General features: G+C 40.9%; 1 protein-coding gene across 2 annotated transcripts in view; it reads right to left on the reverse strand.

The window, feature by feature from the left end:
• Positions 1–5,331: 5,331 nt before the first annotated feature.
• Positions 5,332–15,844, reverse strand: part of TXNRD3 (thioredoxin reductase 3) — a 36,248-nt gene continuing 25,735 nt past the window's right edge. For both annotated transcript variants that reach the window (XM_084887403.1, XM_084887402.1), the window contains exons 11-16: positions 13,003–13,079; positions 12,298–12,454; positions 11,686–11,793; positions 8,896–8,991; positions 6,251–6,385; positions 5,332–6,045 (exon numbers count right to left, since the gene is read on the reverse strand). In XM_084887403.1, coding sequence (XP_084743529.1) covers positions 5,983–6,045; positions 6,251–6,385; positions 8,896–8,991; positions 11,686–11,793; positions 12,298–12,454; positions 13,003–13,079 — 636 coding nt within the window. In that variant the 3' untranslated portion in view covers positions 5,332–5,982. The remainder of the gene's footprint in view (positions 6,046–6,250; positions 6,386–8,895; positions 8,992–11,685; positions 11,794–12,297; positions 12,455–13,002; positions 13,080–15,844) is intronic.

Consider the following 15,844-nt stretch of genomic DNA (forward strand, 5'->3'; position numbering starts at 1 on the left):
GTTTAGAGTTTCTCCACTTAATTTTGACATTTGCTCTGGGGTGTGGGGCTGTCTGATCTTGGAATCTCACTGAGTCTCTGAGCCTCGGTTTCCACTGCTGCCAAATGGCCTTAGAATGCCGGGTGGTTATGAGTGAGAGAGACAGAGAGCCTGGCTTACCTTCATAGCAGCACACAAGCCTGAGGTACTCCATGGGGAGTGGGGCATGGGGGAGTGCATCCTGTGGGGGGATCCTAAATTGTAGGGTTGGCGAAACAGTCTCAACTTGGGAGAAATGTATTCTTTGCCTGGGCCAAAGCTGAAAGCCCAAACCAGCTAGCCCAGTGAAGCCCTGCGCGTTGGGCCACCTCGCACTGGGGTGAGTCCGCAGGAAGAGCACAGATCTTGCCTGGAACCCCTGTGGCAGCGGAAGCCTTGTCTAGTCCTTCCCACAGCGGTGGAGCTGGCTCCCTGTTGCCACCATGTGGTAGCTAGAGGGAAGAGCAGCAGTGGGCTCCCAGGAGACTTACTACTGGCTCCTTTGGGGATTTCACAGCGCTTGGAGGTTTTGAACATCCAGAGATGTATCCTAGCGGCCCAGGAAGCCCATGCTTTCTGGTAAGGCATGTTTGGGCTGGAGTGATGAAGTGGGTACGTAGGAGCCGAAACCACATGTGCCCTCGGAGTTTGGGAGCTTCATATTCAGCACAGGTGCAACGAGTTTCCAAATGTTTACATCTCCAGCGTGTACAAAACTCTCTTTGTCCTATTCAATGTTTCTTCACCCCCCACCCCCCACACCTGACATTATGATTGTGAGCCAAGTCTTTGACTGGGTAATGGGTTTGTTTTGAGAAGAACAAGTGATAACTCAATCCTTTGTTCTCTCCCCATGTAAAAGGCTGCCAGAAAGTCAGTCACACTCAGATCTTGGGACCTTGAATTCTGCCCAAAACTCTAATCTGGAGCCTAAGAGTCCATTGAAGCGTCAACTTGCACAGCATATTGTTAAACACATAAATCCATGCTCAAGTGTTTGCAATGGAGGAGACCACACAGACAGCAGCGGGGGGCCAGTGAGAGAACCCCTCCTAAGCTGGAGTCTGGCTTGTGACTGCAGGAGCAGTGACATTTGATATTGCTGACATTCTTCTTGGGTGAAGTCTTTTTGGGGCCTCAACACTTGGGTTTGTGTTCACAGTGCTTGGTGAGGCTCTGGGCTCAGGCTGCCTCCTCTGAGGTCATGGGGGTCCCAGACCCTGCCTCCTCACAGGGTGCTGATGAGTCCAGGGCCCCAGTTGCAGACAGCTAACTCTGGAGAAGGCAGGAGTCCCACCTCTTTCCCCAACACACCAGTTAGATGGCCCTGGCAAGCGTTGGCATATGCGGAACTGTTTCCCAAGGCCAGCAGGAACAGGTGGGTAATCTTTACACTTGGCCGCTCTGTCCTTGCGTGATGGTGATCCAAGAAGCCAGGCCAGCAGGAGCGGATGTGGGGAGGAGCCAGGAATGGCTGAACAGATGGTGGCAGCCAAGGCAATTGTTCAGCTTTCACTCCCTGTCATTTTTTGCCTTTCTAGAATTTTACTCTGAGGATGTGTGGCTTAGAACTCAGCACTCAGGGGGTCCTGTGCAGATCTTTGGACCTCTTCTCTGCACAACTCCCACCTATGCCTGCCCCACATTGTACAGCTGCCTCAACCTCCTATTTCTATCTCAATTTAGCAAGCTTGTCAGCTCTGTTTGGATTCTCCCTTGAGTTTAGAGTGAAAATTACTTCCATGCAGAAAGTTGGGGCAACTGTAGGGAACCACCTCATTTGTTTCCTTCCTCTCAGGAATTCCAGGTCTGCGCTGTCTTGTGGTTCCATGCCTGAACGCAGTTCCACATTTCCTCCAGTTTGTTTACAGAGAAGTGTTAAGTCTAATACTCGTTATTCCAGCATGGGTGGAAGCATATGTCTCAATAAATATTTGATTATCTCTTGCAATAAAGTCCTAATAGATCTCCTTGTCAGATAGTTCTCCATTGGGAAATAAAACCACGATTTGAAAAACTGCACTATTACTAAAAACCTATAAAGTGTTCTAAAGCTCATTATACACTAATTACCAAAGCTTGAGCTGTTTTTGTTTGTTTGTTTGTTTTTGGTTAATCTTCTTCCAGGGATATTTTCCCATTGATTGTTAGGGAGAGTGGAAGAGAGAGAGAAACATCGATGTGAGAGAAACATTGATTGGTTGCCTCCTGCATGCGCCCTGACCAGGGCCTGGGCTGGGGAGGAGCCTGCAGCAATAGTACATGCCCTTGACCATAATCAAATCCATGGCCCTTCAGTCTATGGGCCAACACTCTACCACTAAGCAACTGGCCAGGTGCTTGAGCTACTTTAACACTAGCTCATTCAGACCTGTATATTCCAAGAGACTACAGTAATAGGAACTCAATATGGTCTCATGTATCTCAAATTGTAAGGAACACTTACAATTCGACACTGTTCCAGCAGCAATCACAAATTCTGACCAACTACTGCCCAGACCCACTCACCTATCTCTGCCATATAACCCCCTTTGACTAGCCTCTGCCCTCCCCTCCAATATTCTTAAGTGCCTTTCCCTAACTGCTATTTGAGATGAGACTATGAAGGTATTGCTCTCCCTTGCTAATTTGAATGGCTTCCCAAGCAATCTGTCATGAGTTTTGACAATCAGGGTACTCCAAGGAAGTTCAGCAGAGGACCACCACAGCCAAGGCCCAAGCCCATGGACTTGGCCCCGTAAGCTTCCCTGCTTAGGGTTTCCTTGTCTGCAATTATGATAAAAATTCAGTGCTAAATCTGAGATCCAATCCCTTTTTGATGAAATCCCAAATCTATGTGAGGTTTATTTTGTCTGCCCTAGGAAAAGAATCTAAGACCTTTTAGGTATCTGATGACATTTGTACTAATTTTAATTTTCCATGAACTTATCTATTACTGTGAAACATAGTTATTCCAAAACATAGTGGCTAGAAAAATATTTATTATCCCAGTTTCTGATAGGAATCTGGGAGAGGTCTAACTGGATTGTTCTGGTCCACAGTCTCTGGAGATTGCAGTCAAGCTGCTGGTTAGGAAAAGGCTTGCCTGGGGAAATATTCACTTCCAAACTCATTCACATGGATGCTGACAGACCTCAATTTCTTGTTTTTGGCGAGAGACTTCAGTTCCTCAGCATCTGGGCCTTCCTGATATGGCAGCTGCCTTCTCCCAGAACAAGTGATCCAAGAGAGTGCAAGAGAGTGAGCAGAACTTCAGCTGCAGTCCTTTGATGACCTAATCTTAGAAGTGACAAACCACTTCTGCCAGATGTTACTTGTCACACAAACCAACCTTCGCACATTATAGGGGGATTATGCAAGGAAGTAACTATCCATAATTGGAGATTCCAATTTGGAGCCCTTCAGAGGCTGTCAAAGCCCAGATTTGTCAATAGGTCTCTTACCTATTGGATACACTTTTGTGTGTTTATAAGAACTTTCCTTAAATAAGGTCCCTGTTTATCATTGTGGAAACTAAGACACTCTACACCAATATGCTATATATTGAAAACTTTATAAATGAACTCAATTGTAATAACTGTGAAATATCCAAAACTCTCAACACTTAATAAATCAAGAATAGGAAAAGTTAAACAATTTATTTTTTCATGCATCTAGTAAGTTGCAGGGCTAGGCATTTGCTAGTCTACTATTCTTCAAAGTTTAGGATCTTTCCATAATTCCCTGCTTCTTGTGACTTGTTCCTGGCTCTACCCTGGCTCTTTCTAGCTTGATCTCCCATTAACCTCTCACTCACCTCACAATACCTCCCTACTCCACTTAAATCCATACTGTATGGATTTAAGGTCTCTGGGGTCTCAGTGTGTCTCACAGCTAAAATCTCTATATGAGACCCGTGTTTTTAAATTTGTTGAGCTATCATAGTACATGGCAAATTCCATAAATATTCCATGTGCCCTTGAAATGAGTAAGTGTTCATGTTAAACAGTCTTCTTCATAAGTTCATTAAACTGAGTTTGTAAATTGAGCTATTCAAAACTATCTTTGCTGATTTTTTGTTTGTTTGATCTAATAAATTAGTGAGGTATGTTAAAATCTCTACTATAATGGAGGATGTTCATTTCCTTGTAGATAGATTGGTAAGCATCTGTTATGTGATTAGGTGCATACAAAGTGTATCTTCCAGGAAAAATGAATCTCTCACCATTACATAGAGCCCATCTTTACTCCAGGAGAGGAGGAAAGATAAAGGATGAGAAGAGATAAAGTAAGGGGTGGGGCAAGTAGCATGGGAGAAGGGAATGGGAGTCAGTTTCAGAGAGGTTTATATCCAAGCCTTCTCTCCTCCTTACTAAAGGAAGATAACTTGCATAGTGGTTCCAGGCTCTTTGAATGGGATATTTTCTCCTACCCATGCCAGTGAGAAGACAGGCAAATTTCTTTGCTGCTTCCTTCTGTGAGGCAAAGTGCATTTCAATCACCCTTCCCCTGGGGGTATAGTTTACTATCCTACACCCAGTGCAAAGCAGAACTCAAGATTTCTATGCCTCCTTGTTTCATTTCAGTTGGAGTTCTGGAAACCCTTGGCTGTGTATGTGCATGTGGCTCTGCAATACAGGAACAACATTTAAAAAGTTACTTTATCTAATATTTGAGTTGAAGTTATTGAAAGGATCATTCAGTGCCTTCTCCATATATTTGAAATCCTATTCATCCCTCACAATTCAGTTCTAATATAGCTTCTTCCAGTAAACTCTGTTCAATGATCCCACCCCTGCCTGCCTCACATCCAGTGAAAATTCATAACATCTTTCTGTTTCCCCTATGCTGTTTCTACCTCAGCTCTGGCAATTACTATGCCCTGCCTCACTTTTTTGACAGTTACATTTTACTCTACATAATGAAAAAGCAACTCAGTCATGGGATCCTACGTCAGTTACCTTGGGTCCTTATCCCCCCTCCTCTCTCTGCCTCTGGGAGAGTAGCAAAATGTCCTGTCTACAGAATGAGTTCCCTAATTGTTTATTGGTTTCAATTTTTTCTTAGAAATTCTGATCATAGAACTATCCAATCCCAAGGCAAGTGCTATCTAAAAGGGCCTTGACTTGGGCTGCTGTGTGCTATGTTGCTCAAGAAAACAAGATTTTCCAAGGACGTTGGATAGGCCTCTCACTGCAAGGGCCTTGCAGATGCTGACAGGTATATACATTCAAATGGCATCTTCTCATATCACCTGGTCACTTACTGAACTTGACCATAATTCAACAGATTGTAGATGGAATCATTGTAAAGCATTAAATACAGTTCAAATAATACAGTAAAACTTTTTAATATTACTCTTAAGATCAACATGAAAAAGAACTACAAGCATCTCTCTCTGACATGAGACACTGCTCGGTTTAGAGACACTAAGGGGAGAATGGCTCCCAGGGGGTTCCCGTCAGGGAACCAGGAGAGGGTGAAGCAGACAGTTACCCGAAGGCACTTCCGCAGACACACCGCTCACCAGTGACCCCGTGTGAATTACACACCCACACGATGGAAGATCTCCATTTTATAGTTTCATAACTGAAAAAATACTTTCTTAGAAACGAAGCAAAAAGATAAAAACTTTCAACCAGAAAGGTTGCCTTAGCTTAGTTATGTGATTAAAAGGTCCTTGAGAGGAAAGCTCAATTCTGACTTGGAAGAGTATTGGTCTTAGCTCACTTCACATGAGTTCCGAGCTAAGACGTCAAGGAAGCAGTGCAACTGCCTCTCCCATCAGCTGAGACTGCTGAGCAGACGCCTGCTGCTGCCCGTCTCCTTGTCTACGTTCTCATCTACGTGCAGTGAAGAAAGCCCTGCACTGGGCCCTGTAACAGAGCAGGTGCCCAGTCACAGATTGGCTGGGTCTGAGCGCGCGTTCCTATGTTTGAAAGGAATGAGAACAGACGGGGAGACTAGATAGCAGCAGGCCTAGCTTCAGCAGCCTTTCTGGGTGATGTCCAGGCCTGATGCCTTCGTTATCTCCAAAGTGGTAAATACCTGTTTGAAAGGAAGAAAACAAATCTGTGTTTAGCCAACAATATTTCAGTACTGCTTTAGGAAAACACATTCTGAATATATCTATTCTCCTTAAAATATGCAAAGTAGTTACTAATATGAAAACTTTCTGACAATGTGCTTCCTAATAGTTTTTCAAACTGCAATTACTGAAGTCAACTTAAAAAAAACCCTCCCATTTCTGTACCTCACCACATGTGGGGTGAATTCCAATAGTGTCATCAAGTAGCTGTTTCGTGATCCCACATTTCATTGCAGCTGCAAATCCTTGGGTAACCTCACCGGCATTTGGTCCAAGAATATGAAATCCTATCACCCGATTCTTTAATAGAAAAACAAAACAAAGGGAAGCTCAGTAGGTTAATGATCTGAATAGGAACCTAATCACTGCAGGTTCACAGTTCAAACTGACAGCATCTATAAAGAAAAAGAGCCAACGTTGAACTCAGCATAGAACATTACCATGAAACTGAGCCACTGTAACAATCTGTTAAATGAGCCAGTAAAATCACATCCAGAGTAATCTCCACTCAATTTACTAGAAACGAGCAATTTACCCACTGCATGAAAGAGCTCATTAATATGTATGGTAGAAATGTCTGAATTATGCTGAGATAGTGCTAAATAACAACATGCAAATCTGAATTAAAGTCCAACACTGGAATCATCCTAAGGCAGTAGGTTTCACTGGCATTGCAGAGATTCCCAGGAGGCAAGTAGCCTGGCTCCTTAAATAATTTTTAAAAAATATATTTTATTGATTTTTCACAGAGAGGAAGAGAGAGGGATAGAGTTAGAAACATTGATGAGAAACATCAACCAGCTGTCTCTTGCATACCCCCTTCTGGGGACGTGCCCGCAACCAAGGTACATGCCCTTGACCGGAATCGAACCCAGGACCTTTCAGTCTGCAGGCCGATGCTCTATCCACTAGCCAAACCGGTTTTGGCTCCTTAAATAATTAAGGAAGATCAAGGAGCAGTGGGGCTGAGGGCTTTTCCCCTGGACTGCATGTTATGAGGTGCAAGGCACATGTGATGAGCAGACCATTGAGACAGAAAGCAGATTCAGTGTAGCCCTGGCAAGCGTGTGGCTCAGTTGTTTGGATGTTATCCCATATACCAGAGGCTGCAGGTTCAATTCCCAGTCAGGGCACATGCCTGGGTTGCAGGCTTGATCCCTGGAAGGGGCCGTGCAGGAGGCAGCCAATGGGTCTCGATCCTCCCCCCCCCCCCCCCCCCCGCCTCTCTCTCTTAAAAAAAATTCATTATAAATATATATTTTTAAAAAATTCAGTTTATTTCCAAGGTATACTGCATTTAGGATGTCCTTTTGTCTGTTTTTCAGACTATAGTCTTTGTTTCAATCTTCAACAGTAAAAGTGTACAACAGAAAGAAAGAGCATCAGAGATCTTGAGGCTGGCACAAAGTCTTGCCTCCTCATATTCTAGAGAAAGAACAATGGTTCAAAGCAGCCAACTCATACACATCTACTGGTGGGGCTGAAATGAAAAGCTCCGGGAACAGTGTTTCTGGAAGGAAAGTCACAGGCCACAGGGGCTTGGGTGAAAAGTGGAGCTCCCAGGGCCTCACACAACACTGAATTGGAATCTCTGAGGTGGTGCATTGTACACACAGAAAACTGGGAAAAGACATGCAGGCCAGACAGAGTGAAAACATCCGATGAAAACCCCCATCTGAAAGTGAAAATGAAGACAAGTCCTGTGAGAAGGAACACCTAATTTCCAATTTTTACCACACAGCTATAGTAAAATTCATAATAGTAGGATGGTCCTCAAGAAACAGAAATATGGACAGTAGTAAAAGAAATTAACAAGCTCTCTTGATGACAGTGTGCACATGTGAGGGGCAAACAGGGATCATGGGCACAGCTGAAGGAGAACAGAAGGTGTGACAAAGGACAGAGTCGGAGTTCAAAAAGAGGGGTAAACAGACCTGGAAATTCTGCCTCAGGCCCGACAGCCACAGTAAACAACTCTGTCAAGAGGCCAGAAATAATATGAAGGCTGAGAATCTTGGTTTCAGCAGCAGCTCAATCAAACCCCATTCCTGCTCACTTTAGGGGCCTCGGTGCATAGCCTCTGCCTGCTCCCTTTATAAATGCACCTACAACTTCAGGACAGCAACCTCAGATTGCTCTGTAAACTTTATGTCAGCTATTGCTGTTCATATGTATTCATATGTATATAATTTATCTCTCCAGATAAATTATAAACTCTTAAAAAGGGAGGAACCAAGTGCTAACACTGCTTTCTACCCTCAGTGTCCTTGATACAACCAGTCCTAAATAAACTGTGCTTTAAACTCCGATAATCAGGTATTTGCTGTCAATTTCACATTCACCTCAATAACAGGGAAGGCAGAGAAGGCTGCAACAACAGGCTCTCCACTCCACTGACTCTTCTTTAATGAATTGCTTCATTAGGAGTTAATTAACTAGAGTTTTCACTTTGTGTAAGCATCTCCTTGTAAAGGCTTTGTGACACACATTCACTTTACAAAATGCACACAAACATATCCCTTCCATTTTGTTAGTTGATGATCAAAATTTTAGCAGATGATCTAGTTCTAAACTGCCCAGTTAGATCTGGGAAGAGCCAACTTTCAATGATTATTTTGAGAAGGTATTGGAAGACTCAGTCACAATCTGTCACTTGTTCAACCAGCGCAAACATATTAACTAGGTAATAATTTGAAGGATTTATGCCTTTCCCTGAAAACTACCTTTAAAGAGATTGTAAAAACCCACATACTAGAATAAAAGCTACATTTTAAAATTACAGTATTTCAGCTTTCAATTACATCACGTACATTATCGTCTTTATTGCAAATTATCTTTGCATAACAAGTATTGTTTTCTCTGCCAGCTACTGTCCATTCAAGAGGCCAGAACAAAGTATGATATACCTGGAAGACAAGAAGAGAGAGAAAGAGGCCAAGATTAGCATATATAAAAATCACTCCTTGATATGCTTTTCAATTATATAAACACTAGAGGCCAGGTGCACAAAATTTGTGCAAGAGTAGGCCTTCCTTCCCTTGGCTGCGGGCACTGGCTTCCCTCTGGCACCCAGGACTTGGGCTTTCCTTTGGCCCCGGCTTCATCCAGAAGTTCGTCCAGTCTAATTAGTATGTTATCTTTTTGTTATTATAAATGATAATCTCTATAACAGCTTTCAAACGTTTAGAGTTCCATGATCCCAATTGTACGTAGCTGATGAGAGTACCTGGGCCAGAGCTCCTAAAATGCCAGCGGCACAAGTGTGTTGACCTTTGTTTTGCTCTACTGTTAGTCCAAAAAATCTATTAACTGAATCCAATTCTCAATCATTTATAGAATACTGCCATCCAAGGCAATGCAGTAGGCTGTGTGTGGATTGAAAAGATAAATAAATAAAGACTTAGATCCTGTCTCTGTCAAGTTAACAACCTTCTTACAAGGTTCACTGTCAAACCAAATCTAGGAAGAGCAGAAACAATTCAACCCTTTTAAAAGATATTACGAACATTACCTATGCTACTTGAAAGTGCTCACTCCAGCACCCCGAATACTCTGCTCAGGCTCCTCAATCTGGCTCAATCATCTAAGACCCAGAGCAAAGCACAATGTGACCTCCATCCTGCTGGGGGAAGCTATACATTTCCAGAATTGTTCCTCCTAACCTACCCATTTAGAAAGCAATGGGTTAATGTTTGTTATTGGGATTTAAAAAAAAAAAGAAAAAAAAAGGATTCTAAACTACAGATGGTCCCCGACTTACAATGGTTCAACTTACGATTTCTTGACTTGACAATGGTGCATAAGTGATATGCTTTTAGTAGAAAGAGTACTTCAAATTTTGAATTTTGATCTTTTCCTGGGCTAGCAATAAGAGGTAAGATACTCTCTCGTGATTCTGGGAAACGGCAGCGAGATGATTTTGCTCAACTGTACAGGCATACCTGGTGTTATTGTGCTTCACTTCATTGTGCTTCGCAGATATTGCATGATTTTACTTGAAGGTTTGTGGCAACCCTGGGTAGTACAAGTCTACCAGTGCCATTTTCCCAATAGCATTTGCTTCTTGTCTCTATGTTACATTTTGGTATTTCTCACAATATTTCACTTTGTGTAAGCTTTTTCATCATTATTATGTTTGTTATAGGTTATGTGTAAATAGTGATCTCTGAAGTTACTATTATAATTGCTTTTGGAGCGCCATGAACCATGCCTATATAAGATGGCAAAGTAAATTGATAAATGTGTATGTTCTCACTGCTCCACTAAAATGGTGTTTTCTCATCTCTCTCTCTCTCCTTGGGCCTCCCTATTTCCTAAGATACAACATTATAAAGTTTTCATAATACATTTCCCAACACCAGAAGTTTAAGTTAAGAGTTTCAATAAGTCATTAGGTCATTTAACTAGGAAATATCAGTGCTATAGTTTAAGGCAGTGGTCGTCAAACTCATTAGTCAACAGAACCAAATATCAACAGTACAATGATTGAAATTTCTTTTGAGAGCCAAATTTTTTAAACTTAAACTTCTTCTAACACCATTTCTTCAAAATAGACTCGCCCAGGCCATGGAATTTTGTGAAAAGAGCCATACTCGAGGGGCCAAAGAGCCACATGTGGCTCAGGAGCTGGTTTGAGGAAATTTCTAGTAATAAATTAAAATATCTTTAAGGGAGAGAACTGAAATTTCAACACTCTTTTGCTTAAAACCTCAAGTAGTAATAATCCTCCAACTCTTTTCTTTTTCCTCTCTATACTTCCTATGTTGGGAGAGTGTGCAGAAAAAAGATACTCAAGCCACCCACCAAAATGTAGAAAAATATTTATAAGGTTGTTGTGTGTAGATGGGGCAGTGGTGAAGGAGAGGTGGAAGTAAATGTATGGAGGACATCTTTGTCAGTCTAAATGGCCCACAGCTCATAAAAACCATGGGAACTGCCCATCTTTCCCACCTAGAGTCCACGGATAGTGTAGATTCCTAAGGCCATATTGACACTCCATGAGTCATCATACCAAATGGAAGTGGTTGGATGACAGACCCAACTCGGACCAATTTTGAATAAAGACTGAGAAACAGTGAGCTGATCAGTTCCTCTTAAGTCCAGAATTATCAGACAAACTTGGAGGGGAAAGAATGGCCAGAGTTTGGCTGCTATGTGCATTCTAGGAGCAAATAAAGTCTATCCGCAAGCACAGAGGAATGAACTGCATGCAAACACACAGACATACTCATAAACCCCAAGCAAGTAAAAGAAAGAGATGAGACGGTCTTACAATTCCTGGTCCTCAGCCCTTTCTAAGGCTTTGATACATTCCCCAAAAGATCTCATTATAACTTGTGCTTCCTTGTATAAGCTTACTCAATTAGATATTTGTTACCTGTAATTCAAAAGTCCTAATGCATACCGTATATGTCTCTCTTTCCCCAACTGTATTATTAGTTTGCAAGAAAGACAAGGTTTAAGTCATTTAATTTTTCTAAAATAAGCTGGTTTCCTATAATATAACCATTAAAATAACTTGCAAAATGACAAAATAAAGTTACTGAGTAGACAGGTAAGTAAAAGAGATTCTTTAAAAAATAAATAAAACATAATCTTACTTCTAGATTCTCTTTTTTATATATTTCAATAGCTTTCTCTTCAGATAATCCACAGCAGCCATATTCCAGAGGAGTAAACACTGTAGTTGGAACATTAATATAATTGCACTGAAAGATAAACAAAAATTATACACTCTTATTTTGTGACACTTTTTTTTAAATAACAAAAATCTCTATCACATACATTTATAAAAGGAAACTAAGTAGGTCTAGTTCAGTGTAACTGTTCTGACACATCACCACATCAGGGAATTCTAAGTTACACTAAGGAGATGGGGTGACCCCTGACTAAAGGGCAGAGACCACAAGCTGGCCAGTGACCAATGAATAGAACTGGCTCTCCCAGTGCCCCAACCTCAGACTTCCGGTCTGATAACCACAGTAGAGGAGAAGATAGTGCACTCTGTTGCCCCTACAGACATTTTCTACTATTTTTTCATTCCATCCCCCACGATTCTGGAACATCTCTACCAGGTGGCAGAGAATTACACTATTTCACCTGACGCTCAGACCACCCTTGGCCATTTCATTTAATGGTGTCACTGACATGACTTCTCTTAGGTCATAATTTTTATTTAGATGTTATCTCAAAAACAACAGTAATAAACATACCTTTTCTGAACCACCCCCAAAAAGTCTTCGAGCCAACAGCTTGCCTGCCTGTATAGCGACGGGAGTGAGCTCAAGTTTACCATCCAGGACATCTCCGACAGCGTAAACATAGGGCACATTGGTCTGTTCTATGTCGTTTACTGGTATCTTGCCACTCCTATTAGATTTTGAAAGTAAATATTATATGACTCACTCTATACTGCTGGATGACTAGCACTATTCCAAGAAAACTAAGTACATAAAGAAAAGACCTCGCTCTAAGAACTCATGCACCTCAGTCATCCCCTGTCTGTAAGACCAATGACTTATAATAACAAAGGTATTTGTAGTTCCTGGATGATGAAACCAGGCTCATTTTTTTGGATGTCAAGGATATTCTCAGATTTCCCCCAGAATTCCACGTAGAGCTTTGAAAATTTTCTCCTTGCCTGACCACAGATATAAAATCAGATAGTGGGTGAAAAAATAATTGTTTTGATTTTATCTTTAAAAATCATGCATGAGCTCTTTAAGGCATACAATAAAGTTACTGATTGATTAATGAAAAAAAAACTGATAACAGAGCTGGGACAGTATTTACTATAAAATAACATTAAAGCATTTTAAAATTTTGCATCTTAGTAATTAAATGAGAATTTTAAGAGGTGATCTGTAGGAACATTTTGCTTTGCGCATCAATAGTGCAATGATCCCACAGGTACATACTTCTCACTGATTTTGACACCAATCTTCTCCAAGCCTATTTTCCTTGTAGATGACTCACGGCCAATTGCTAATAAAACCTATATTTAGAGAGAGACAAATTATCAATATCAGGGATGAAAGCGGGAACATCACTATTGATCCTTCAGACATTAAAATACTAAAACTATTATGAATGCCCTATGCCAATAAATTTGACAGATTAAGTAGATTCCTTTTTTGAGGTCAAAATGCATTTTTAATTGAGGTATAATTGATATATAACATATTAGCTTTAGGTGTACAACATAATTCGATATTTGTATGTATTGTGAAATGATCACCACAGTAAGTCTAGTTAACATCCATCACCACACAGTTATACAAATTTTTTTCTTATGATGAGAACTTTTAAGCTCTACTCTCTTAGCAACTTTCAAATATACAATACAGAATTATTAACTACAGTCACCATGCTGTACATTACATCCCCCAAACAGACTCCTGGACACAGTTTATCAAACTTACACACAAATCTGAATAACGCTTTGTTACATGCTGAATTATGCCCCCACCCAAATTCATGTGCTGAAGATCTAACTCCCAATAAATACCTCAAAACATGACTGATTAGGAGACAGGACCTTTAAAAAGGGAATTAACATAAAATGAGGCCATTATGGCAGGGCCTAACCCAGTATGACTAGAGTCCTTATTAGAACCCACACGTACAGAGCGGGGAACAATCACGAAAGGACAGAGAGAAGGCAACCAACCTCATCCTGCTAGCCAAGGAGAGAGGCCTAGGAGAAACCAATTCTACTGACACCGTCTCATGCTTCTGGCCTCCAGAACTGTGAGAAATTAAATTTCCTTTGCCTAAGCCACCCTATCTGTAGTATTTTGTTATGGTAGCCCTACCTGACTAATATGCCCAATTTTCATTAAGAAAACTGAATGCACAATTTATAAACTTCCTATTAATTAACTCCAGACCCAAATGACTTCACTTGTAAAGTCGATTAAACACACAAGTAAACAAAACACTAGTGGTACACAAACTCCTCCAGAAAAAAGAGAAAGGAGTGTTTCCAAGTCCTTTTTATGAAGCCAGCATAAACATCTGACACCAAAATCAAACAAGGATATTTAAATAAAATTATAAGTCAATATTTCCATGAACATAAGATATAAAATAGTTAACAAAATCTTAGCAAATCAAATATAACAATATTTAAAAAGGATAATTGATCATGACCAAGTGAGGTTTGTTCCAAAAATACAAATTTGATTTAACATGCAAAAATCAATGTAATTCATCATTTTAACAGAATAAAGGAGAAAACAAATTAATCATCCCAATAGATGTGGGAAAAGCATTTGACAGAACTTTATACCCTTGAGGATTCTAATTAAATCCTCAGCACACTAAGAATAAACTTCCCCAACCAGGTAAAAGGCATCTAAAAACAAAAGAACAGCTTTCCATCCTAGCAATCATAAAAAACTGAATGGTTAGGATCACCCCTAAGATTGGTGTAAGATGAGGATATGCACTCACAATGTCTATTCAGCCCTGTACTGGAGTTCTTAACTAGTGTAACAAAGCAAGAAAAAGAAATTAAAAGTACATAGATTGGAAAGAAGAAACCAAACTGATTTTATATAGAGACATAAATCCTAAGAATCTACAAGGTCAGTGGGCGGGGGCGTACCTTGAGGTCCCCTGTCAAGCCCTGCTGGATAGGGGGCATGGCCTGAGGTCCCCCATCAAGCCCCGCTGGGTGGGCGGCGTAGCCTAAGTTCCTCTGACCCAGCACTGGGGGTGCACCTTAAGGTCCCCTGGCAAGCCCTGCTGGGTGGGGGGCACAGCCTGAGGTCCCCTGTCAGGGTGGCAGGGTGGCACAGCCTCAGGTTCCCTGGCCTGGTGCTGGGGCGGGGGAAGCAGCCTGAAGTCCCCTGTCAAGCCCCATGGAAGTGGGAGAGGGAATAGCCTCAGGTCCCTGCTGATTGCTCCTTAAGGCTCCTTTATGGGTACTTGGCCTCAGCTGTGGGTGCAGCCATATTTGGGATGGAGTGATGGTCAATTTGCATATTCCTTCTTTATTAAGATAGGATATACACAGAAAATTCTAGATTTAGATGGTTGCATCAGTGAATTCTAGCAAACAAAGAATGTTCTAATACCACATAAATTCTTCCAGAGAACAGAAAAGAAGAAACATACTCCAAACTTCTTTCATGAGTTAGAATATCATGAAAAAATCTGAACATTTCAATATGTGTAAAGAAATTATAAGCCAATGATTCATGAATATAATGTAAAAATTCTAAATAAACAAATCAAACAACATATAAATAGCACCTTTATATCAGGAATAAAAAGTTGATTTAAGATTAGAAAATCAATATAATTCAACATATTAACAAATTAAAAAAAACTTGATATCAACAGCTACAAAAAGGAACTATTACAACTGAACTCATATACTCATAATTTAAAAAGCAACAACAACAACAACAAAAAACAAAAACCCTTAGCATCAGGAAATAGAAAAGAATTAAAAAAAAATATACACACACACACACACACACACACACATATATATATATATATATATATATATATATATATATATATATATATATATATTTCAGAGAGGAAGGGAGAGGGAGAGAGAGAGAAACATCAATGATGAGAGAGAATCATTGATCAGCTGCCTCCTGCATGCTCTCTAGTGACGCCCTACTGGAGATTGAGCCTGAAACCCAGGCAGGCATGTGCCCTTCGCCGGAATTGAACCTCAGGCTGACGCTCTATCCACTGAGCCAAACTGGGTAGGGCCAGAAAAAAATGTCTTTAACT

Source organism: Pipistrellus hanaki (genome assembly GCF_964339955.1).
Source record: "Pipistrellus hanaki genome assembly, chromosome: 6".
NCBI lineage: Eukaryota > Metazoa > Chordata > Mammalia > Chiroptera > Vespertilionidae > Pipistrellus > Pipistrellus hanaki.